At 49.3% G+C, this 26,332-nt stretch overlaps 1 protein-coding gene across 5 annotated transcripts in view; it reads right to left on the reverse strand.

The window, feature by feature from the left end:
- GPR161 (G protein-coupled receptor 161) overlaps positions 1-26,332 on the reverse strand; it is a 53,663-nt gene that overhangs the window by 12,616 nt on the left and 14,715 nt on the right. For 4 of the 5 annotated variants that reach the window (XM_070591528.1, XM_070591529.1, XM_070591531.1 and 1 more), the window contains exons 2-4: positions 14,569-14,986; positions 6,147-6,871; positions 119-223 (exon numbers count right to left, since the gene is read on the reverse strand). In XM_070591528.1, the coding sequence (XP_070447629.1) occupies positions 119-223; positions 6,147-6,871; positions 14,569-14,986 (1,248 nt within the window). Of the gene's footprint in view, positions 1-118; positions 224-6,146; positions 6,872-14,568; positions 14,987-20,268; positions 20,639-26,332 lie in introns of all 5 variants that reach the window. The other variant, XM_070591530.1, reaches the window with a different exon arrangement.

The following is a 26,332-nucleotide window of genomic DNA, read 5'->3' on the forward strand; positions in this document are numbered from 1 at the left end:
AACTGAGGCACAGAAACGCTGGAAACCCCCAGTCTTGTCTCTGCCCCCACAGCTCCTTCCCTGCATGGTGCGGACGTCCCTCCCACCGGGGAAACGCGTCGGGTGGGCGGGGGCTTACCCGAGTCCTGGGAGCAGCTGAAGCCGGTGTCCCCCGTGCTGCTGCTGTTCCCCAGGGGCTGTCCACCTGCCATGAGTGCCGTGAGGTGCGGGGACAGGCCCAGGTCTGAAAGGCAAAGCCGGCACTGACTGCACCATCCGCGTGCTGCCAAGACGGCCGGCCCCTTCCATTCCGGTGACCCCCCCAGACCACTCCCCGCCAGGCCTCAACCCCCACCCAGGCCTCACCCCCCACCCACCTCCTGTTCTCTCTTCTCTGTTCTCCTGCGAATTGTGCCCTAAACCCACCGAAAGATGGAAACCCCTGGCATTCCCCACTATGCCCCTCATTCTATCCCTGGGGAGTCAGCACTGTGACAGGTCTCACTGGGTCCCCAAAGGGGAAACTCTCATGACCACGTCAAACACCAACCAGGCGGGGGGGGGGGGGGGGGGGGGGGGGGGGGGCATGTGAGGGAGACAGGCTCGGGAGAAGATCTTCCAGCTAAACAGGGTAAACAGGGAACGTGGGCACACAATTACCTCCAGAAATCCCACTTGAACGCCAAAAAGGGACTTTAAAGAGGCTTAAACCCTAAAAGGGTTTAAAGGGAGAGAACGTCCTTAAGCTGTACGGTGGATGGGAGGGCAACAAGACTGACCCACGAAAGAGCAGAGGTTGGCCGTGGGGGAGGCCTGGAAGGAGGCTGGTTCTCACCCAGGACCCCCAAAAGCTCAGGAACTGGAGGCCCGGGAGCCTCCGCAGGCAGGTGGCTGGACGGAAAACCTCCCTGGGAAGCGCAGTGTCCCCTCTACTGCTCTGCGCAGTCCGGGCTCTGGCAGCCAGCACCCACGCTGGCAGGAGGGGGAGGGCGGGAACCAGGCCTGGCCTGGGGACACAGGCACAGCTGAGGCACAGAGCTAACAGTGGAGCCCTGCCCCTTACCTCCCTCGGCCTGGGCTGGAGAGTGCTGAACTCTGCGTCAGGGAGACCCAAGGGGCCCTCGAGAAGAGCCCTACAGCCAGCGGGAGCGGGCACCCTGCGGCACGGCCCAGCCGACTGCCCTACGTCAACGTGCCCCTGCTCCACCACCTGGACTTCCCGCTGCCCCCTTATCAACGACGAAGGAATGGCCAAGATCACTAGGCACTTATGCAAAGGCACTCGCTTGAAAGGCAGAGAGGGGGAAATAAAAAAGAAAGAAAGAGAAGCAAAAAAATGGATCTCAGAGGAGACAACACAGGGAGCTTAAGAAGACAAAAAATTCTAACTGGGTATCCTCAGAAAGTTGAGAAAAAAATGAATCCACGAACAAAAGGGCTGGAGGCCCTGGACACCATGGAAATAACACAAAGGAGACCTTAAAAATTAACATCTGGCACAAACTCTTCCCATCTCTGGACACCTACCGTCTAGCGGATCAAAGACCCACCATAAGGGACACCCCACAGTCGCCCCAGAGCGCCTGAGACAGGCAGGACGCCATTCTTTACTTTGATCCTAATTCTTCTGAGAGTACAAGGTGACAGAACAGACACCTTGCCTTCTTCTCCAGAGCCACGGAGGACGATGGTGGCGGATGGAAGGGCAGCATCTGACAGTCAGAGCAGGCTTCGCCAGAACTTCCGTGTCACGAAATTCGGGAATCCCACTTCTGCAAGAAGACTTCCCCTTTATTGGCAGCTGGGGTGTAGAGGGCTGGGTCCAGAAAGACCCCAGAGATTAGCATCCCCCTCCAAGGGTCCTGGCCTCAGAACACGACTGTGTCTCAGCAGGAAGCCTGGCCTGGGTTGGGGGGGTCCTGTGGGGACCAGCCACTGCCAGCTGGGACGGCTGAGGCCACAGTGGCTTTGGACGCCATCTCTGAGGCTAGTCTCCAGCAGGGGGAGGAATCATTTGAGCCAGACCGATGTGGCTCAGCTAAAAAGGTCTGGAAACGGGGTGGCCGGCGGCATCTTCCTATTCTGTGTTTATCCAGCAAGAACCACTGCAGAATGGGCGCTGTTCCCCTGAGTTTTTCCACATGAAACAACATATCCACTGGGCTGAGCCCAATCCAACCCCTTTTACGAACTTTTTTTAAAAGGCACAAAGTGACAGGCTCAGGGCCCAGGTCAGAAGCCCGGGGCGGCCAGAAGAGTCACTAGCACCCGTTAGAGGCTAAAAGAACAGGAGCAGTTCTGAGGGGAAGCAGGCACTTCGAAGTAACCAAGAGCTATGTGGCACCAGGAAAGGGATTTGGAAAAGCAAGACAGGAAAATCCAGAGGCTCCAGAGTTGCCTTCCCTCCCTCCAGCCCGGACCTCTCAGAGGCGGCCCTGAGCCGGGCATTTCCTCTGAGTAAATACGAGTCAGTGTCCGCTTCCCCAGAAGATAACTGGAGAGGTGCTGTCCCCACTTCCACGCACTGCACGCATCGGGCGAGAGCAGCATGGGAGAGGCCGCCCTCCCAGGGTGCCCAGGCCGCGCCGTGCCGGGGCCCTGCTCTGACTGCAGCCGGGGGAAGAGGTGCTCCAACAGCTGCCTGCTCTTCTCCTGAAGGCCCCTCTGTGCTCTAACCGCCTATAGCCACCTGTCAGCTCTGGATTTGCAGCTGGGCATCCTAAGCCCAATTGCTGGCATTGAGCTCATCTCTCAGCACCAGAAGTCAATGTCCACTCCAGGGCTAACCTGTCCACCACGAGGTGGCACTGACTGGCAACCTCCAGGTAGCCCGGAAATCTAAATTCCTAGGGGAGTCCCGTGGGAATCTGCTAAGCAGACCTCACAAGCAGAAGGATTTTGGTGGCTGGCACCCCAGGGAAAGCCTAACCTTTTGCACTTCTTCAGTTTGGGGCTAAGAGAATGAGAAAATCAAAATCCATTGATTATGACTGAAATCTGCGTATGAAATAAACATGACAATGTGTTTACAAACCTGGCATCCCAGGGTCAGCTGGGAGGCTCCGGATTTTTACAGAATGCCGCTGCGTCTTTGCTCATAAGCACTGTTAGGAAAGTTTGTAATTCCATGTACCGATTCCTTTGGTTACAACTTTCCAGGTGCTCATGCAAATGGACAGGAACAAAACCAAGACAGGGCCTCCAGGTCATTTCTTGCTGGCTTTGGAACAGATCTTATCCTCTTTCTTCCCTGGTGCTAACACTAGAGCACATGCACTCTCTGGGGCTGAGGGAGGTGGCCTGGAAGCAGGCTGGGGAGAGAAAGCTGATTTGGGTTTAGGAGTTTGCTGCAGATCCAAGTCATGCCCACAGAGGGCGCTAGACCAGGGTCTGGTACACCGGCTCAGCGAGAGGAACTGGGGACGGGAAGTGAGGCTAGGGTTCTCCCTCCAGATCAGAAAGACAGTCGGCATTCCTGCCATGGACAGGGCAGGGTGTGGGGCTGGGTGGTCACTGCATTCTGCTCTGTTTCCAAGACTCTTACTGATGCTATGGCCTCCTGCGATTAGGACCTTTGGGGACGAGACAACAGGGACCCTCCAGCTCCCACTCCTGGGGAAGACCAACAACTCAGAACCCATCATCCCACGTGCTCTTCAACCCAAAAACATCCCACCAGACTGCTTTGCCCTCAATGAGGAGGAGACCGCCAGCTGCCTTGGACTTGCCGACCCAACCACAGCTGGTGTTTTCTGCCTGTTCTCACAGCCTCGTGAACTCTTCTAGGATAGTCGCCAGTGACTTACAGGGAAAATCTTGGCCCAAAAAGTAGATGTTTCTTTTTATTCTATCTACTCTCTCCTCCTCCATTCTCTTTCCTCATTTTTCTTCCTTCCTCATTCTTAACTTCATCAGAATAGAAAACATTTAGAATTTTTTGCCTAGAAGATAAGTGATTTTACAAAATCTGAACAAATAAGATAATCAGCGAAACAAAACCAAACCCTGAATGTACTCCTGGCTCACAAGTCATACTTGGAAACATGGTTGGGGGGGTGGGGGACATTTCACTGGTTAAAATACTGGGGTACAGAGAGATTTTTTTTCTCCTATAGTCAAAATAAAAAGTCCCAGAATTCTCAAGAAGTAACACTCCATCAGTCCATGAAATAAATCAGTGATGCTGGTTGGTTTAATTGCCACATGGAAAATATCTCCTATCATCACCACCACTGAGTATTCATGATAATTAAGACTGGTTATTTCTTTCCACCCTCTTGAGAGGGAAGGTGGAAGACCTCTCTACTTCATGAAGAAGAAACATTAATACGAGTGGTTTCAGTTGCCCAAAGTCATCCAGCAAGAGATGAGAGCTGCAGTCTGAACTGGCTCTTCCCATAAATATGATCTGCTAAGTGCCCTCAAAATCTCTCTTCCAATGGCTCAGCCAGGTTATGGTCTCCCTCAAACAGGACCCTAAAAATCGAGCTCCTTTCTCATGAGAACAACACAGCAACAACTGCCGGAGGCAAGATCCACCTAGGCAGGCTAAAGACAGCGGGTGAAGGCTGAGGGGGAAATGGGATCGCTGCATCGCCTCAGAGCATCTCCTCTGTCATATTTATTAACTACAGTGGGAAAAAATAGCGACTCTACAGGGGAGAAACCTGGCAGACACCAGCATAACTGTATGGACTAAAGCTCTGCGTCCCCCTAAATTCACACATTGAAGCCCTAACCCCCAATGTTTTGGTATTCAGAGGTGGGTCCTTTGGGAGGCCATTAGGTTAGATGATGTCATGAGGGTGGGGTCCTCATAAGAAGAGACCAGACAGCTTGCTCTCTCCCATCCTCACTGGCCCCCACCATGAGAGCACACAGCAAAACAACAGTCAAGAAGGGGGCCCGCACCAGAACCCAACCACGCTGGCACCCTAAGCTCAGACTTCCAGCCTCTTGAACCGCGAGAAATAAATGTCTGTTGTTTACGCCACCCATCCATGGTGTTTCGTTACTGCACCTGAGCAGACTTAACCAAGAGGCCAAGGCTAACGTTAACTAGTAATAAGACACACTGACATCGGTGCCCCTAACAGCATCACCCCACAGCATTCCTGCCAAAGACACGTCACTTGATTCTAATCTTGAGATCACACGAGCTAAATACAAACTGAGGGGTGTTCTACAAAATCACTGACCAGTACTCTACCTAAGTGTCAACGTCATGGAAGACAAGGAAAGAACAAAGACTGTCAAAGATTGTCAAAGACTGAAGATGACAAAGGGAGACATGATGACTGAATACAACATGCAATCTGGAACTGGATCTTGGAACAGAAAAAGGACGTTAATGGAAAAACGGGTGAGACCCGGATCAAATCTGCAGTTAACAGCACTGCCCTGATGTCACTGTCTTGGGTTTGATAACTGTGGTTAGGCAAGATGTTAACACTAGGAGAAACTGGGTGGCTGGGAATTCTCTGTCTTGTTTTTCCAACTCTTCTCTAAGTTGAAAATTATTTCAAAATAAAAAGGTTTTAAAAAACCTATCCCTGATTAGAGTAATTCCTCTGGGTCTCATCAGAGGTGATGGGATTGTCTGCAGAAACTTGTTAGCTCAGAAATCAATTACAGATGGAAGAGCAGCTTTACATATATACAAGATACTGACATTTCAATGGGGGTGGAGGTTTGGCATTGACACTTCCTGAATCACCAGGGACCATACGAGGAAACCACTAACCTGTGATGAAAGGCCCAAGGAGGAGTATCTTCAGGGATTAGCAGCTGAGAAGGGGAGGGAGCGTTCTACAGAGGACTCTGCTTTAAAGGACACAGAAAGGAAAGGATCGGCCAGGAGGAGAAGGCAGCCTGCTCCAACGCTTGGGTTCTTTATCTCGAGGCCAGTGGGCCATGGCTGCAGTGACAGAAAATGGATTTTTGAACTCTGGTGTCCCCTGCCTTGAGCAGTTAAGCTCGAGAAAGCTGCCTGAGAATCACAGTGGACACTCTGGAATGTTCCTTCCCCAAAGGAAACCTGTGCTTTGAGCCTTGAGGCCGTAGTCAGTCTGAGACGTCACCCATCAACACACCAGAGCACCTAAGAGGACCATAGGCCACACCTGCCTGAGGCTTGGCAGCCCTTTGCCAACAAGTCCCCAAGTTACCTGTGATCCTGTTGGAAATGCTGAAGAGCCTGGAAGTCCTCTGCCGCTGCACAAACGGCTCCCGGTAGTACCGGTCCCCAAAGCACATGCCCAGCAGTTCCTTGCGAACCGTCTTGTTCCAGAGTCCATAGATGAGGGGGTGGCAAATGGCGCTGGTAAAGGACAGCCACGTGGCCCAGGTCTCCAGGGTTGGGGAGACATAGTTCTTCCCCCAGAGGGCCTCCGAGGTAATGACAACCATATAGGGCCCCCAGGTGACCATGAAGGCACCAATGACCACCAGGATGGTGATGAGGGCTTTGCACTGGTTGGCCGAATAGACCACACCCTGAAAGGCGTTCCTCCTGCTGCCTGAAGAGGAGGTGGAGGTGCTGGAGTTCTTCCTCCCATTCCTCTGGGCGTCCTCCTCCACGATGACCACGGTGCCACAGTGCACCTTGCGTGCCTTGACCCTGGCCACCCGGAAGATGAAGCCATAGCACACCAGCATGACCAGAAAGGGGAACAGGGCACACCAGATCTGCCAGAAGGCCGTATAGCCAGGCTCCCGGTGCCACGCAGCCACACACATCCACTTGAACTCATCAAACTCCACCGATGACCAACCAAATAGAGGCGGCAGGCAGCCGATGAGGGAGTGAAGCCAGATGTAGACCAGCGCCATCACAGCTCGGTTCCCCGTGATCTTCATGGGGTACACCATGGGGTACAGGACAGCATAGTAGCTAGAAATAGCATGGAGGGAAGTGAGAGAGAGAGATCAAAAACAGAGAAAACATACGAGGATGGGCAACCACTGCTTTCCTAGGCAGGGAGCTCTGTGGAATTTCTCTCACCCAACCCAGCCATGGGGCAAATGCTTCTGAAGGGAGCATCTTCTCCCAGCTCCTCCCAGACGTGTGCCGTGTCACACAGCTCTGTGGGGCTCTTTATCAGTGAAGACCTGGATGCCAGGAAGAACACAGGCTCAGGTGGTCCTGTTTCCAAGTCACCATGCCAGAGCTCATCCATACGTGGGGGTGCAGCCAGTCTTGAGGCATCTACAGGAGTCCCGAAAGATCAGGAGTCAAGCCTGGCCACGTCTGTGTGGCTGACATTAATTCATTTAGATCAATTTTCGGAGGGTCATTAAAACCCAGAATAGTATCTAAGGATTACAGGGTTCATTCAGTGAACATTTGCTGAAGGCCGGCTGGTGCCGAGTGCTGTGCTATGCGCTGGAAATATGGGTGAGAAGACGGGGGAGGGGACACATAAGCAGAGTCTGAGAGTCTGGAGCAGAGGAGCTGTATTTAATCCTCACAGCCCTGTCTGCAGGATGGGTATTATCAACATCCTTATTTTAGAGATGAGGACACCAAAGCAGAGAAAGGATCAATAACTTGCCCCAGGTAAGGGGAAGAAAGAGATACACACCCAGGCACTCTGACCTACAGTCCCCAATGCAGATGCCAGCAATTCCTTCACACTATCTTGTCAGGAGTCCACAGACCAGGGATGGTTCCTAATCCCTGCTCTGTTGGGAAGGAGCAAGGTTTGGAGAGCTGCTGATTCAAACTGGCGGGGCCCCGGATCCACACTGCAGGGTCAGGGCGGGCCTCCTGGGGGAGAGGCACGCAAACCCAGCTCCCAAAAGATCAGAGGCACTGGCCCGGGAGCAGCCGAGGCAGAAAGGCAGCCTTGGCGAGGCATGGAGATGTCAGTGAGCGGCGCCTCAGAGGGGAAGCTGCCCGGAGCTCCCGTGGCCCGGCGTGGAGAGCAGGTGGAGCGGGGAGATGAGAGGCCACAAGGCCAGGGGCCAGGCCATGCTGAGCCTTGTCATCCAGATAAGGACTGACCCTTTAACTGGAATGGGTCATGGGGTTGAAAGTACACCAGCACCCTCCCCATCCAGATGTTTTATCCAAGGGAAGTACTGTTTAATGAATAGGATTCCCCGTGAGGACAGCGCATAGAAGGGACAGAGGTGGCCACACCAATGCTGCCTGGTACAGGCAGGACGTCAGGTTACAAGTCTCACACATCACCCGTGAAACACCCTTCTCCACCAGGACCATCCTGAGTCACCCCTGGGCACCAGCAGCTCAGGGAAGGGGCCACAGTCCGACTGCCACCTGCTGCCTAGGCCGACTCTCACTGGGGGCTGCCTCCTCAGTCCGTACCCCTCATGAAGGGTCTTTGAGGTGAGCCTAGGGCTGCTGCTCTCGAGCTGGGAGCCCTGGCCAAGATCTCACTTGGAAACACAGCATTTTGGGTTGTGGGGCCTGAGGAGAGGAACTCGCTGTGATCATGGGGTGGGGTACAGAATCACCACGGGGGACTCAGCTACAGCAATGGCTGTCTTATGCAGGCATCTGGGTTGGCATCTCACAAAGGCCGTGCAGCCCAGCAAAAGCGGCATGCCTGTGGAGCTGGACTTCCTGGGTGTGGGGCAGGGGGCTCTGCTGTCTACTCGCTGTGTGACCTTGGGGAGCTGATTTAACTCTCAGAGCTTCTGTTCCTTCATCCGGAAATGGGAATGTCAGAACCTCTGGCACAGGTCTACTCCGAGGACAGAAGGGCCTGGAGCGAGGGAAAGGCCTGGATGGTGCCCCTGTTACATAGCAGTGGGGGCAGAGCACAGTCTTTGCCTGTCCGCCGACCTTTCCCCCTTCCTTCTTGGGGATGGAATCCCATCTTGCTCGTGCTCCTGCAAAACTGCCGTGACCACAGGGGACCCAGCCCTTCTGAGTCCCAGGGGATGAATCAGGCCCTTCTGGGGGTCTCCTACCCTTTCCCAGGTGACCAGCTGAGACACTGACCTGTGTGACATCATCCAGGCAAATGAAATGTGAGGGGAGTTTGCTAGGATGGGATGGGGGAGCACTTCCGGAAAGTTTCCTTCACTTTTAAAAAGAACTTGAGATTTCTACTTTTCTCTGTCCCTCTAAAAAGCGTGCAGGCCCTCTGACCTGAAGACACCTCAGGGGGACAGCACCGCTGGGCGTAGGAGGCCAGGCCTGGGGAATGTCAACGGCCTCTGGCTCCTTGACCAACCCTGTTCTGGCAGTCATAAAAATAATTACGATTAATGTGCTGTCCTCTGCAACATATCCTTCTGGCTATCCTCAACACCCCGCTATTATGATTTCACGGAAGACTTCTCCTTTCTGTAACAAATGGTATGTTCGTACATCGCTCGCTGACTAAGACCATGAGTGGGAGCAATTGGAGTGTAAGGCCATCTCTCCCGGCTGAGTCCTGAGTCCCAGCAGGACAGCGGGCAGGGGCAGCGCTGGACCCCGAGGGGTCAGTCTCCTAGCGTCAGAAGAACCTCCATGTATATCCACACTCACCAGAGGTTATTGTGGTTTGGGGAGGGTGGTAAAATTTATATACAATAAAATGCATAAATCTATACCTCTATCAAGATACAGAACACTCCCGCATCTGACCACTCAAAAAAATGAATTTCATAGATTTGAAATTTCAGTTTTTTAAACTTATGCCTCACTTAAACGGAGTCGCAGGTTCAAAGGAAAATACAGAACAAAGGCAACCCCCGCCCTGGTGGGAGACGCAGGCCAACGTGGAGGGTTCCTTTGTTCTCCACGCTTTCAGCTGTCTTCTGAAGCTCTCGATCTTTTCTCTAAAAACTCACGTTTGGACAGGAGCCCAAGCACAACCCTTCGTCTCAAAAGAAGCTTTCATGACGTCACGTGCGACTGAAAAGTTGTCATGCACACAGGGGCTCCGACGCTCAGCTCTCCTGCCAGGAGACCCACCACTTTGATAACAACTCGTTTTTAATAAGATGGCTTCACTAAAAACACAAACAAAATTGAAGCCAACCACCCCTCCATCGGGGGGAGCACTGTCATTTACGCTGAACATTCTCCCAATAGCACCAGCAATTTCCCTCACTATAACTAACTATCCCATGGCTCTAGCTACTTCTATTTATTAAAATACTATTTTTAAAGCTGGAGTTTCACCCACCCCAGTGTGGAATGAAAACATAACAAATATTTTCAACAGACCTGGAGCCCTGGCAGTTTCAAGGCTAAGCTACAGGTGACCACGCAGCAGACTTATTCACAGTGACATTCTTGCTGTGTGGAACGACGTTCCCCACTGGACCTATTTCCACGTGGTTGAGGATACTGACATTTCAATGGCAAATCTCGCTCCACTCAGCTCTTCTGTTTATTCTCTGCCTCTGCTCTCTCTTCATGGAGAAGAGTCCATCTTGTATTAGCTACAAGATGGAGTCTTCTGGCTCATCTGCCAACCGCTTTGACGGATTTCGTGCCATTGGGGACGATCTGTCCCCCTCGGGACATGTGGCAATGGCTGGAGACATTCTGGGTTGTCACAATGGGGAGGCACTACTGGGACCTAGGGAGTAGGTGCCAGGGATGCTGCAACACATCCGACAGGGCACAGGACCACTCCTCACAACAAAGATCCAGCCTCAACGTCAGGAGTGCTGCGGCTGAGAAACCCTGAGCTAAACTAACTGTTGTTGGATTGGACACACAGCTGACTGCGCAATGATCAAGGGCCCAGCCCTCAGCGTCTCAGCACCAGGCAAGTTACTCACCAGCCATGTGGCCTTGGGTGAGTCCACCAAACCTCACTTTGCTCATCTGTCACGTGGGGCTCACAGGGTTGTCAGGAGGATTAGCTGGGATAAGCGTTTATTAACAGCACGGAGCAGTGCTGGGCAAGTGACCAGCACAGAGCTCCTTTTAGCGGAGACCATGACCACTGCCCTTGCTCCTCTCCACGTCTTTCTTACTAACGTCCCATCTCTCTCCTCCACTCCCACGCTCTCGGTACTCCTCTCTCCTCACTCACCTGTCACTACTGTCCTCTCCTCCCTCTCTCTCTCTCTCTTTCCCTGCCTCCTCCACTTCCCTCCGTCTCTGTCTCCATCACTCGCTCTCATTCACACACACATGAGTTGCAGCTCTAGGTTTCCAACATAGAGAGCAAATATGTGACCTCCAAAATTACTAACATCCAGTAAAATTAATTTACTGAAATTAAGAAGGCAGAGGAAGGAGCACACAAAGACCCAGTCAAACCGTGGTCATTTATACGAACATGATCAAGTTAACTGGTCCAGCCAATTTGTATTTTTAAGCCACAAGAATGACCAAGAAGAGAAAACAAATTGCATCTGCCATGAAATTATTTGAGGATACCAAATTTCACAGCGGTTTGCATATTAGTCCTAAAGATCTGGCCAAAGCACTGTGAATCCGTCTTGTTGTGCTTGCAGGCGGAAATGAACTACTGTCCAAAGATAACCAGGCCTCGAGACGTGTCCTCGTCACAGTGAGGTGGAAGTCCTTTCTCCACTCATGGCTCGTCACTGGTGGCCCTGGGGCCGACCCGTGGGGCCTGGGGTGCCCGGATTAAAGCCCCAGTGGGCTGAGTGTGGGCCAACTTGTTCGCACGTGTCACCTCTGCCAGAGCCATTTCCGCTGGCCTCCAGGTGCATTAGCACAAACGCTGTGCGTCCTCACCACGTGGTCCTGCTCCCTCCTCTGCGGTCTCACAGTACCTTAAACATACCGGCACCATGTACGCATCACACGATCCTGAAACTATCTGTTCATGTGTCCACCTCCCCTACACTGCGAATTCCTCAGCACTTTACTCATCTTACTCAGCTGTGTGATCCCAGCACCAGCCACCGTGCCAGGCACACACGAGGTGCTCACTAATTGTGTATCAAACGAATAAATGGAGGCTGCTCCTTCAGTCAGAAGGGCCCCTTCCACCTTTTCCATGCCTGTATGACCCTGCTCACTGTTAGGACTTGGCTCAAATGCCCCTTTCCCCTGAAGCACTCCCAGCCCCACCGTGAGAAGCAGCGAGTGGAGAGGCAGCGCGGGTATGTCCGCTCTGTGCTCACGTCACACACAGGGCAGCCTCTGGCACGAAACTGTAAGCTCCTGGTGGGCAGGGCCGTGTCCTGCTCATGCTCGTATCCTACCACCAAAGGATTCAGCACAGGGCCTTTCATAGAACAGACATCCCACAAATATTCCCGGCAGGAAAGAATAAGGCACTGAAAGAGGTGAACCCTCGCTGGGACGGTGCGTTTTGGTGGCATGGTTTGAGGATTTGTCATGCTCTCTGGCGAAAAATCTCACCCTCGCTTATCTAGACCCCAGATGCCAGCAAGCCATCCACAGCCTCCCAGAGCCATGATGGCAGACAGCGGGCACTGTCTCCCGAGCATCCTGCCACAGACAGCTCTGCGAGAGGCGCTCGAAAATCAACTCCCCAGCCCCGCTCTCAGCTGTGCGCCCCCACTGCACGTTCCACAGGACCCAGGGCCCAGGAAGGGGCGTACAAAAATTAGTGATTTAAAAAACAACAGTGAGATCCTATTCCTCCCGACTGCCAACAAACTTGCAATTTTTTTTAGTGTTACCTAATCAGTCTTGAAAGGACGCTAATACACGGTGCTGCAGCAAAAGTCCGTACGGCCTTCTGAAGGGCAAGCAGCCTGTTACACATCAAGAAGCTTGAAAGCGTGTTCACTCTAACTGAAAACACAACTCCACAAACATCCATGCTCCTCCAAAGTGCTGTATCTGACAGCAGGCCGACAGGAGAACACAAAAACAAAGTATACCACCACCACCACAGGAGAGGCTACCACATGACTCTAAAAATCACGTTCTCAAAGGATATTTGCAGGTGGGAGAAAACGCTCAGGATCGCTTAAGAGACAAAGCAGGCCACGTGTGTCATGAGCCTATTTAAAAACTTTACCGGGGCAGTGGGGGGGTGGGGGGCTGGCCCGGTGGTGCAGTGGTTTAGTTCACATGCTCCGCCTCAGTGGGCCGGGGTTCACCAGTTCGGATCTCGGGTGCGGACATGGCACCGCTTGGCAAGCTATGCTGTGGTAGGTGTCCCACATATAAAGTAGAGGAAGATGGGCACGGATGTTAGCTCAGGGCCAGTCTTCCTAAGCAGAAAAAAGAGGAGGATTGATGGCGGATGTTAGCTCAGGGCTAATCTTCCTAAAAAAAAATATATATGTACTGTACACAGCCAAAAATCATTGGAGGCAGATATGCTAAAAACATAAAGAGTGATTGCTGCTGATTGGTGGGATTATGGATCTTTCTTATTTTATCCTTTATACTTTCTGAATCACTTTTATTATTGGGGAAAAAAGATATTTAGAAGAGCGAACTGATTATTTCTGACCAGCACATTCCCCACAGCCGCAGAGAGCCGACGGGACTCTGGCCCTGGGCCTTGTGGAGGCCTGCTCTCTAGATGAACAATCCAGACACCACACACTGGCCAAAAGACTGACGGGCCCCAGAGAGCTGGGGGACTTTCGTCACCAGTGACAACATCCCTGGCCAGCTCCCTCTGTGCTTCCCCGACTGCACTGCTAGCTTCCTCCCCAAGTCACAGAGAACCTGAACCTATGAAGTCAAACTCTCGCCTGTGATGAATCCTCGTGAACCAGATTAATCTAGAGGGTGGGAACCTGCTGCCAAAGCCTGCAAGACGGGCAGAGCGAAAGCTGACAGCACGCTGCAGAATCTGAAAAGACCCGCTAGAAGCGTCGCCGAGGAACACCAGCGGGGCCATTCCGCACTCTGAGCCAGCTGTACCCTGGGAAGGGACACCCATGTTTTCAAAAGCGCCCACCACCTCTCCCAGGTGCCACTGTCCTGATGCCCTGGGTTGTCTTCCTTCCCCACTCTCCTGCCTCCCGACCTAGGCTGAGTTCAACAGCCTCTGTTCTGTGGGCAGTGAGAGCACCTCTGTGGGCTCCCCAGTCTGGTTCTGGCCCAAACCAAAGCAACAGACAGCAGGCAGCACGTTGGAACAGACCTGGACCTAATGTGTGCTCAGACACGACACCTTCCCCACCTTCTGTTTCTCATCTATAAAGTGACAATCAGAGGTTTCTAGAACTTTTTTTGTTTTTTATTTTTTTGAGGAAGATTAGCCCTCAACTAACATCCACCGCCCATCCTCTTTTTTGGCCCTGAGCTAACATCCATGCCCATCTTCCTCTGCTTTATATGTGGGACGCCTGCCACAGCATGGCTTGACAAGCAGTGTGTAGGTCTGCACCCAGGATCCAAGCGTGTGAATTTAACCGCTGCACCACCAGGCCAGCCCCTCTAGAACGTTTTTTTTTAAGCAGTAGAATCTCTTTTAAAAAATAAAACTATATGCAATATAGATCAGATAACGCCAGAGGTGCTCTGGTTGAATGGATGGAAGATGGAAGAAGAGGCAGAATTCTGCTTTCTCCTCCTCTCCTGGCAGAGGCCCCGACACCCTCCCAAGAAACTAAGACAGCCTGAAAGTCACAGACCAGATGATCTCTCAGGTTCACCCTTTGCACACGTGCCTTAATTCTTCAGTTCTCTAAGTCGGGGCAGCTTACCGGTCGACAGCGATGACCCCGAGGGTGAGCATGCTGGCTGAGCTGATCAGCAGGTAGAGGAGAGCGGAGAAGTTGCACCAGACCACACCGAAGATCCATTCCCTCCGGATGGAGCTGGTCACCACGAAAGGCAGCACCAACACAGACAGCAGGAAGTTGGACAGGGTCAGGCTGAAGACAAACTTGTTGCTGAGGGTGAGGAGGTAGGACTTCTTGTACAAGGTGACCACAACGACCAGGTTGCCCAGGCAGACAAAAACCGTGATGATAACGATGGCAATGAACTCGGCGATGATGACACCCCCTTCACCACCCGCCTCCTCAGTGAGGTTACTCAGCTCCTTCCTGTGGCCGAGGGAGGAGTTGAGGCTCATGGTCAGTGCACCTCGGTGTGGGGTGGGCAGAGCATGCTGGACGACTGGAAAAACAAGGTAAGACCAGGGGACAGGAAAAGATTCGTCAAATCATATCACACGCACTTTACAGAAGAGCAGCTGAGGACCAGGTCACCCACCGAGTCCTGAGACTCTCGGCCAGCCCTCCCCACTCAAGGTCTTCGTAAGTGGCCTGTTTTCTAGACCCAACTTCGTGTGCAACTCAGCGTGTCCCCTGGAACGATGCATTTCTCCAGTCTAAACCCCCGATCCATCAGCCCCAAGGCCAGTGGCTCACACCTTTAATGCACTTAAGAATCACCTGGAGTGCCAGCTGGAAGAGCCGATTCTTAGGCTCCACCACTAGAGATGCTGGTCCCAGAGGGCGGAGGTTCAGTCTAGGAATCTACATTTTAAACAAGCAGAGGGCAGGTGATTCTGTTACAAGTGGTCTATGGGGGATGCTTTTGGACCCTGGCAACTCAGCTGGTCCCTGAACCAGCAGCCTCAGCATCACCTGGAAATTACAAGAGATGCAGAATCTCACGCCCACTTCGGACTTACAGAATCAGAATCTGCATTCTAACTTCCTCCCCAGTTGATTCATGTGTCCATTAGAGTGTGACAATACGCTGATCATAGGGACTATACTGAGGTCCCTCAGCAGAATTTAAACAAGCATAATTCATACTGAGACATCGTTAATTGCTCTCATCAGACATGGAGAAGGAGGGCCAGGATCCAAGCACTAATTATAAATGGGTAAGTGGAGGCACAGGCTGAGGCCCCGGCCCACGATTCCAAGAACGGACACCATTCTCCACAAGGTGCAGGCCCTGCTCTCAGGACATGGCTCAGGATCCCGGCTAAAACTCAAGGTTGACACATTTTAACATTAAATCCTACAGACAAAGCTTTCTCCCAAATTTTCATCTACTTTAATCAGCCAAAAAATCCCACAGATCACTTTTCCCACTTGCTCTTGTTCCCAACAGAAGACACCAGAAAGGAAGAAGAGATTGCTTTCCGTGAGCCAGACAACAAGAACCCCGGTGCCCATACTGCCGACACGCAGCAGCAGGGCCTCCCCCCGACAGGCCCCTGCATCACCTGCCGCCTCTGCCCACAAGCCTTTGGCCACAGGGAGCTGGTGGGTGAAGAAGGCAGCGCCCCCCTACCAGCAGTCCTGAATGCCAGTTAGAGTTTCCCTTCACAGTGAAGCTGAGTGCTGCGGGTTCTCACCACAGACCCTGGGCCCGCTGGCTCGAGCAGGGCCAATAATTCCAACCTCTCCTGCACCCGACAACCGTCAAATACTCCACAAGTTACTTGCTTTCCCTTCACTAGCTTAAATCTCCTGGGCTCCTGATACGACTTCCAGACCCTTCTCTAACTCAGACTCCCTGCCTGTGCACTTGCTCACAATGTCTACGACCCTTTTGATGTGTGGTCCCCAAAACTGGACGTACCATTCTGGATGCGGTCTGGTAAGTGTCGAGTCCAAAGGGGCAATTTTCTCCATGATCAGGATAATTTCCTCCAGCTATTCACTCTAAGAATGCATTTTCTTTTAGCAACTACATCATCCTGTTGGACTTATATACATAAGTGTGTGGTCAACTGAAACTCAAAGTTTATACTCACAGGAATTTCTGTGAAGGCAGGTGTCCCCAAACTTGAACTTACAGAATTAATGTTTTTGAGCCTAAATACAAAATACCATTTCACTAAATTTTATTTTGTGCATTTTGGCCCATATTTCCAGGCTGCTAAAATATTCTGAATTTTAAATGATTCAGTTACGCAGTATGTTAGTTACTCCAGCTTTGTGCCATGAATATACTTTATAGGCATGCCTTCTATCTCTGTGTCTTTGTAAGGATATTTCTGGGTTTCTTCTCTATTTTGTGAGTTCTGGATTTTTTTTATCTCTTATAAGTAAATTATTCATTGGTGTCTCAAAATAAGGCCCCACATAAGCATATTATTCTCAACTGCACAGGTGATAACACGGTGGTCAAGAAAACAGACTTGAGTCATTAGACAATGACAAAATGGGAGAAAATACTGAGAACTTCTATCACAGAAAAAGGACTAATCATTCCAGTTTATAAAGAATTCCTAAAAAATCGAGAGAGAAGGGGCTGGCCCCGTGGCCGAGTGGTTAAGTTCGCACGCTCCGCTGCAGGCAGCCCAGGGTTTCGTTGGTTCGAATCCTGGGCGCGGACATGACACTGCTCATCAAACCACGCTGAGGCAGCGTCCCACATGCCACAACTAGAAGGGCCCACAACGAAGAATATACAACTATGTACTGGGGGGCTTTGGGGAGAAAAAGGAAAAAAATAAAATCTTAAAAAAAAAAACTGAGAGAGAAGAAGAAAAAAGCAGATAGTAAAGTGGATAAAAGACATAAACAACAAAATCTGTAGCCATGTGAGGTGATGGACGTTAACTAATCTTACTGTGGTAATCATTTCACAAAATACACCTCTCTCAAATATATGTCAAATTATTATGTTGTACACCTTAAACTTATATGACGTTATATGTCAATTATATCTCAATAAAACTGGGGGATAAAAGACATAAACAGAATTCACAGAAAAGGATATGCCATGGTTCTTAAACATATGAAAAGATGCCCTATTTCATTCAAAATAAGAGAAATGCACATTAAAACTACACTGAGATACCATTTCTTTCCTTTCAGGCCAGTAAAAATCCAGGAGCTTGGCAGCACTCGTTGGTGAAGCGGTGGGCAAACAGGCATTCTCCCACACTCCAATGGGGATGCAGAAAAGAACAGCCGTGTGGAGGGCAATCTGGCGAGACCTGACAAACCCCATGTGCATGTGCCCTTTGACCCAGAAATTCCGTTTCTAGGTATTTACGTTGAAGACAGAAGTCCATAATATGAAATAACAGATGCACAAATTTTTTTTATTCATTGAGGCATTAGTTGTAAAAAAACAATTTGGAAATATGTGAGAAAGAAGAGAAAATAAGAATACATTTGCACGTAAGTTTATGTTTACTTATGCAAAAAGGAAAACAGGAAAAATAACCAGAAACTAAGACATAAATGGAAGTAAAATGTCTCCGAGTACTTTTTACAGTTTTGATTTTTGAGCCATGTAAATATTTTATATAATAAAAGAAATTAAATAAAAATGGATGCAAAAAGTAAACAAAATTGATTGCAAACAGAAAAAATAATCCTGTGTATTAGATTGATAACATAAACGGAGAAAATAATTAAGTCAGGTAGCTTTTGAAGACAGTATTTTGACTGTAAGCCTTCATGATATGTATTCCATAAACAAAACCACCACCAGGCTGACTCGGTAGGTCAGATGCTGGTGATGGCACCGTGATCTCACAAGGGTTCTGAGCGCAGAGCACCTGAGTACACAGCCTACGTTAGGGACCATGCTTCTCACCACGGGAGAAAGAAGGTGCAAATCACAGAACAGGGAAAGGTGAGGGGACCCTGCCGTGTTAGGCTGGCTACTGGAGGTTATCAGCATGAACTCACTATTCAAATATAAATATAAAATTAGGTACAACCAAGGAAATTCCCTGAATGCAGTCAGAAAGATGAAGAAATTGAAAAAAAAAGGCAAATGAGACAATGAATAGGAAGCACTTTATAAGGGATAACCACTTTATTCAAGCAAAATGTAGTGTTTTTCACTTATTATGGGAATCATTTCTGGCAACATGGTGGACTTAGCTGATGTGAACATTTTTCCAACTCCAAATTCATAGAAATGATGGATCAAATATGACTTAAAATTTTTTTTAAAAAGCCAAACTTGATAAAAGAAAGGGAAATCCATAGGTAAGAGAAACAGAGAGGGGCCGGCCCCATGGCCGAGTGGTTAAGTTCACACGCTCTGCTTCAGCAGCACAGGGTTTCACTGGTTCGAATCCTGGGCACGGACATGGCACCACTCATCAAGCCATGCTGAGGTGGCATCCCACATGCCACAACTAGAAGGATCCACCACTAAAAATACACATCTATGTACCGTGGGGCTTTGGGAGAAAAAGGAAAAATAAAATCTTTAAAGAAAAGAGAAACAGAGAAAACTCAAAGCCAGAGCTATATTCTCACACCTGTGACCAGAAGGGGATTAGAACCAGTTCAAGACCCACAGGGCTTGGGCTATTATGTGGGAGAAAGACTTTGGGCCCCACAAGACAGAAAAGTGGAATAAAGAGTGGATTCTAGAAGGGCTGCTCCCTCCATGAAAAACAGATTAGAAAAACATCTCCCACTGGCAAAGGGAAGCAGCAAAAACATAGTCATTTACCTCTGGCTCTGGGTGGAGCATTAAAAAATTTTTCCATGAGAAATCAAACATTGAGTCATGTGCCATGCTGATGAGAGTACCAAATTTATATCTTCTGCATAGCACAGAAGTCCGAGCTAATAAATCCATGTAAAAATTAACGCTTGCAGAAGTAAAGAGAAAATGGTTCTGTAGTAAATTTCCACACTCACAAAACAAACAAATACTTCATGGAAGTGAGAGCATAACATTCACCATGAGGGAGCATCAACAAAACAAAAAAAAAAGAGAATCAAAACTCCAAGAACTTGAATTGATAGAAGAATATGAAAGAGACTATAAAACAAAATTAAGAACTTTACAAGGAAAAGAGGCAGAAATCATAATGCAAAAACAAGACATCATGAAAAAATAATACGCAATTGTGAAAAAGAACTAAACAGAAATTCTAGAAATTAAAATCTTACTGGTCAAAATTAAAAACTCAATGGAGGGGCTGGCCTGGTGGCACAGCAGTTAAGTTCGCATGTTCTGCTTCGGCAGTGTGGAGTTCGCCAGTTCAGATCCCGGGTGCAGACATAGCACCGCTTGGCACGCCATGCTGTGGTAGGTGTCCCACGTATAAAGTAGAGGAAGATGGGCATGGATGTTAGCTCAGGGCCAGTCTTCCTCAGCAAAAAGAGGAGGATTGGCAGCAGATGTTAGCTCAGGGCGGATCTTCCTCAAAAAATAAAAATAAAAATAAAATAAAATAAAACTCAATGGATGTGCTAAATAGTAGATTTAATTAAAGAGAAAGATGGTGAACTGGAAGACAGCTCTGAGGAAATTACCCAGAATGCAATCAAAAAGATTAAGAAAACGAAAATATGAAATAAAAGTCAAGATACGTGAAGGACAGGATGAGAAGATCCCACGTATTCAACAGAAGTGGCAGCAGGAGAGATCAGAGAGAAGTGGGTGGAGACACTGTTGGGTGCCCACCCAACAACCGTTCTCAGTTTTTCTTCCCTCCTGGGAGACCTGACCTTGTTTCCGTGTCCAGTCCTCTTCCCGGTGACTCAGAGAAGGCTGATCCTGTCCCTAGTGCTGGGAGCTGGAACTTGACTGGTCTGACCTAATCTTCGTGTTTCCTTTCTCCCTGCAATTCTGGCAAACTCATCAGGAGAAGCCTGGGAAGGGTGGATGGGGATTTCTGGGAAAAGCTGCTTTGATCTCACAAAGACATTAGGAAGGAAAACCCTTTCCTAATGACTCTAATGGCAAAGAGAGCACGGAGCGGCACTGCCATCTGGGGATCATTAGAGGTGCTGAGCCAACACACTGAGCGTGGAAAGAAGAAAGACTGGATCCTTGAGCTGCTGACTTAAATCCTGGAGTCACCTTCGTCCTGGCCTCCTGTTATGTGAAATAACACATTGTTAAATATTGTTTTTAAAGCTATTTTCAGCTGGGTTTCTGTTACTTCAGGCAAAAATATCCACCACCTTACACTAGGTTGGACCCACACCGTCTACATTAAGTTTGATGCAGTATTTAGAGGTCTGACTGAACACTTTCTAGAATTAAAGAAACGAGTCCTCAGAATGAAAGAGCATATCAACTTCTAAGAATAAATGAGAAAAATTCTACACCAAGGCACATCACAATGAAAACTAACAAACGCCAAGATAGAGAAAATGGTAAAAGTAAATTTCCCATAAAAAAGTCACAATTAGATAAACAGCAGACTCTTCTTTTGAAGAAGACAGTGGAATAATCTATTGAAAGAGCTAAGGAAAAGAACTCTTGCCCTAAAATTCTGTAACATTAAGGAAACCAAATCTAGAACTAAGGGGTGGGGGTGCAAGAATCAACTGTCAGAAAAGAAATTGGCAAATATGTGGATAAATCTAAAGAAGAACTGCAAAAATTTTTTATTTAAATTTAATTCTCTAATTAATTTTTTAAATTAAATTTAAATTTAAAAAGTTAAACGTCAACAACAAATTTTACAAAAGTAGCTAATTTGGGAGCTTTGAAAACAAGATGAAATTAAAATACTATGCAAAATGGAAGCTCTTAAAAGGTGCGGTTGGAGTAAAAACATTCCAAGTCAGAGAGTCCTCAGGGCAGAGACTTTGGTTCTGGCTGCTTCCCCAGCACCTGGACACGCGGCCCCGGAACACAGCAGGGAACGCAATAATTATCTGATGACGACTGACGAGCCTTCAAAACTTTGTCACTGTTAAGTCAAACACTAGAGTTAACATTATAAAGGTAACCACTAAAAGAATAAAAATAGGCTGCAAAACATCATTCCAAAAGACAGAAAAAAAGGAATAAAACACGGCTTGACCTTGCTACTCTGCAGCGGCCCAGGTGGCAGGCACATCAGTGAACTGCAGAATCGGAGAGCCCAGGGCTGGCCACCATCCTTGAGGTCCTCGGTGCAACCTCTCCCAGGAGGCCAAAAGTTGCCCACCCAGGAAAATCCAAAATCCCAGCCTCTGCCAGGAGGCCTGGCGTGGGGAAGGCACAAGCCCCAGCACATCCCCCAGGGGTGCACCTCTAAAGAACGAGAGGATTTGGAATGCCCCAGCCAGGGAAGGCTTCCTGGCAGGCAGCCAGCTTCCCCAGGGCCTGACAAGCCAGGGCCCATCGGATGGAAGCAAACTCAAGAGTGACTCACATCCCCACTCTCCCGGCCAGTTCCACCGCCAGACACAAAGGTGTCTCCAACTCCCACACTCACTACGCCCCGCCCTGACCAAATACAGCGCCTCGTGCTGCAGCTCCGAGAAACAGCATGATTGTAACACGCACGAGGTTTTAATGAACGTATCAGAAACTATTCCCGATAAAGACAGCTATCCCTCCCGGACAGGTCACCGGGGAAGGCTGTGCATTTGCTTGTCTTTACTGTCACGGCTCAGTGTGTCACGTCACTCTTCTTTTTGAATTCCTTCAGTCTTCCTGACTGTTCCCAGAGACAGTGAATCATCTGCTGGATTAGACCATGGGGACAGCCTCAAGTCACTGACAGCCAAATCTTGTCACTCAAGTGAGTGATCGATATTATTTTGGGTTAAAAAAAAAAGCAACCCTATAGAATATTGAGACAGGAATCTATCGTGTTTGACAAACTGCTTTGCAAGGTAACTTCCAAGAAATAATTCTAGTAACTCCTTTTTTGCAAGGACAGAATTACTACAACGTAAGGGTGGGTTATCCCTGTCTTGTTTAACTGTGTAAATTTAGCTATTTTGTGGTCTCACCTCAAGTTTCTACCTAGAACTCTCTGACTCCCATCGACCTGTGGTGGACTTCTTCCCTGCGTGTATGGCTGTCGCCCACATTTGTCAGAAGGTGCCGTGGCATGGCGGTGAAGTGTACTGACCTGGAGCCAAACTGCCTGGGTTGAAGCCCAGCTCCCCAAGCTTAGTTGACTTCTGTTTCCTAACCTATAAAAATAATTCTATCTTCTTCACAGAGCCACTGTGAGGACTAAGTGACTCCATGGTCATCTGTATGAGGTGCCTAGAACAGCGTGTGCCCCACAATAAGCCTGCGTTGCAGGCCAGTGTTACCATTTGAAGAGTTTACTTTGAGAAACCGCCCTTCCTGTGTTTCAGGGCCATGGTCCCACGACCCAGGACTTTGGCTGAAACTGATGGAGGACAGACTTGCCTACAAAGAGCCAATAAATCCATCCGCAAACGCTGATGAAATAATCTGAAATTCTGAATCTTCTTATTCTTCTCAGTTCCATGAACCAGTGCATTCTGTCCTTCAGTTATGCCACTTCGGCCGGGTTTCTGGCACTTGCCACTTAAAGAGTCCTGACTAATAAATACTCTGACACACCACGATCTGCACACATGTCAAGACTCCACCTCTTCAGACACTGGTACCAGGAACCTTCACTTTTTCAAGGTTAGGCCGACTCCTCAGGCACAGATCTGCCTTCAGCTTCCTGCTTGAAACCGTCTTACCCTTTGCCTCTTGCCATGGAACTGGCACCCGTGGACGGGTGGGCCCTAGTATGGCAGACTGTCCTCACAGGGAAGCACAGAGAAGCGTTCCACGCTCAGGAGCGCAGTCTCTTTGGGATCAGGAGATCCGTGTCCCAGTCCACAAGCCACTACAAGGAAAAGGAGGCCTCCCCACCTCGACAGCACCCCTGGTAAATGGGGCACCAACAGGCCCAGCTTCCGCGGGTGCGGGAGGCCCTGCTGGTCAGGAGAAGGCAGCACTGTCGGCATCTCTCCAACAGGGGCGGCTGGACAGGGCAAGACACACCAGTCCCCTCCAGAAGTCCTCGCTGGAGAAAGGAGTTTCTTTCAGCATGTGCTTCTCTTCTGATCTCCTTAAATATCCCGGACGGGGCAGTGTTCACTTCCTCCTCCGCAGCCTCCCATTTTTATGAAGAGCCTGAAAAGCAGGGACCACCCGCTGCCCTCGTCTAAAGAAGTGGAATGCCAACAGGTAGCTACATAAGATGTTCAAATAAACAACCCTCCAGGGGGAACTAGCCCTAAACACCACTTCAAACAAGCCCAGGTGAGGTCACTGTCAAGCTGTTTTGGCTGTACTCTCAGGGGCTCTGCACCTCAGCACCTCAAAGCACTTTATACACATCAATCACCAGCTGGGGCGGCCGGGGGATGGAGCTGGGAAGAAGGTTCTACCAATCACCTCGCTTTGCACTAAGGTAAGTGAGATAGACCGTGAGCCCCCACCCCCATCCCACCCACGAACCAGACCACACAGCTCTTGAGAGCCAGCAGACCTCACAGGATCCTGGGGCCCCCTCCCCGCACTCCCTCCCTCCCTCCTTCCCTGGCACTCACACGGAAGTTGTTCCCAAGACGGTGGCTGCAGTGACTCGGCCTCTGAAAGCCCAGAGATGAGCCCACTCAGCCAGGCCAGAGTCTGGTACAGTGCACAGTGCACTCTGCTCTTGTCCCCACGAGGGCACCACAAACTTAGTAACGTCCTGGTTCAAACCTCTCACTTCACACAGAGAGCAGGTCTGAGCCCTGGTCTGCTTGGGAAAACGCGCCAGGGCAAGGACACGCAGCTAGTCAGAGCCCCAAATGACCTCCTGGGCCCTGTCTGAATTCTTGCTTCGCCAGTGTTACAGACCTGACTTTGGTCCCCCGCAAGTACATTATCAACCTGAGTACCTCACTGCCCTTCCCAACATCCTTCTGTAGGAGCTGGAGGCCGGACTGCTTCACTGTCTTTGACCCTTCCACAAGATGTCCACAGGGAGTCTGTCAAATGTCTTTCCAAAACCAAGCTCTTGCTCCACAACACAGACATTTCCCAAGGCTCAGAGCCCAACCCCTTCCTTTCTCCTACACCCCAGAGAATCTCACCCATTTCCAGAGTGTTACTTAATTATTATTAACTAATAATAATCGGTATTTGCATAACGGTGTGCAACACACCACACACTTTTACATACATCCTCTCATTCAATCTTCTGAATAATTTCTGAAGACAGGAACTGCTCTTCTCCCCATTTCAGAGCGGCAGCATAATATACAGTTAAGAGCATGAACTCTGAACTAGAAAGCCTGGGTTCAAATCGCAGCTCCACGACTTGCTGGCTCTGTGACCTTGACATGTTACTTAACCTCTCTGGGCATCAGCTTCCCCCTGTGCAAAATGGGGATAATACTCCTGGTCAGGAGTACCTACCTCACAGGGCTGGTGGGAGAAATCAGTGAGTTAACACTTGTACCGGGATTAGAACAGTGTTGGGTACCACATAAGTGTTAAATGAGTAAAATGGGAAACTGAGACTCAGAAAGGTTAAGTGCCTAGTTCAGGAGAACAGCAGCTGGCAGCTCTACAGCTTGGTCCTACGGTGGTGAGACTCCCGGTCACCTTCAAACCATCCATTTGTCACAGCAGATGAGCCTGGATGTGGAGTGGCCTCCGCTGCCTTCCAGAGCTCTCACGCTCCAACCCCTCATGGACCTTCTGCTCCGGCCAGCTGTGCCATGTGCCCCCATTCCCAGCTGGCTTTTGCTTCTGCCTGTCCTCTGCTTGCAGCACTCTCCCTGTTTGTGGCATGAGTGAATAAAGACCTACTAAGTCTAAAATCCGCTATGATCTATTAGTCTAATTCCTTTATTGAAAGAGGGAAAGAATCCAAGAAGTAAATAAATGCGGGGGCGAGGGGGAATAAGAGTTGAGAATAACATAAAAAATATACCAAGTCATGACATTGGATTTGGCAATGATTTCTGAACTATGACACCAAAAGCGCAGGCAAAAAAAATACACAAATTGGATTTCATGAAAATTTTAAAAATTTGTACATCAAAAGACACAATTGACAGAGTAAAAAGGCAACCCACAGAATGGGAGAAAATATTTGCAAATCATATATTCGATTAGGGATTAATATTCAGAATACATTGAGAACTCCTAAAATTCAACAACAAAAAAACAACTTGTGTCCAAAAAAGATATACAAATGGCCAATAAGCAAATGAAAAGATGCTCAACATCAGTGATCATGAAATAAAAACTACAACGAGCTCCCACCTCACACGCATTAGGATGACTACTATCACACACACAAAAACAGTAGCAAATAACGAGTGCTGGCGAGGATGCAGAGGAACTGGAACCCTCGTGCACCGCTGATGGGAATGTAAAATGGTATAGTGACTGCGGAAAACAGCATGGCAGTTCCTCAAAAAATTAAATATAGAATTACCATACGACCCAGAAATTCCACTTCTGGGTATATACCCAAAATAACTGAAAGCAAGATCTGGAACAGATATTTGAACACCCATGTTCACAGGAGCATTATTCACAATAGCTAAAACAAGAAAGCAACCCAAGTGTCCACTGAATAACGAATGGATAAGCAAAATGTGGTCTATACATACAACGGAATATTATTCAGCCTTAAAAAGAAAGGAAATTTTGACATGTGCTACAACATGGATGAACCTTGAAGACGTTATGCCAAGTGAAATAAGCCAGTCACAAACAGACAAACACTGTGTGATTCCACCCATTTTGGGTGCTTAGCCAAAATTACAGAGATAGAGAGCAGACTCCTGGCTGCCAGGGGCCAGGGGA

Source organism: Equus przewalskii, chromosome 23, assembly GCF_037783145.1.
Source record: "Equus przewalskii isolate Varuska chromosome 23, EquPr2, whole genome shotgun sequence".
In the NCBI taxonomy this organism is placed as follows: domain Eukaryota; kingdom Metazoa; phylum Chordata; class Mammalia; order Perissodactyla; family Equidae; genus Equus; species Equus przewalskii.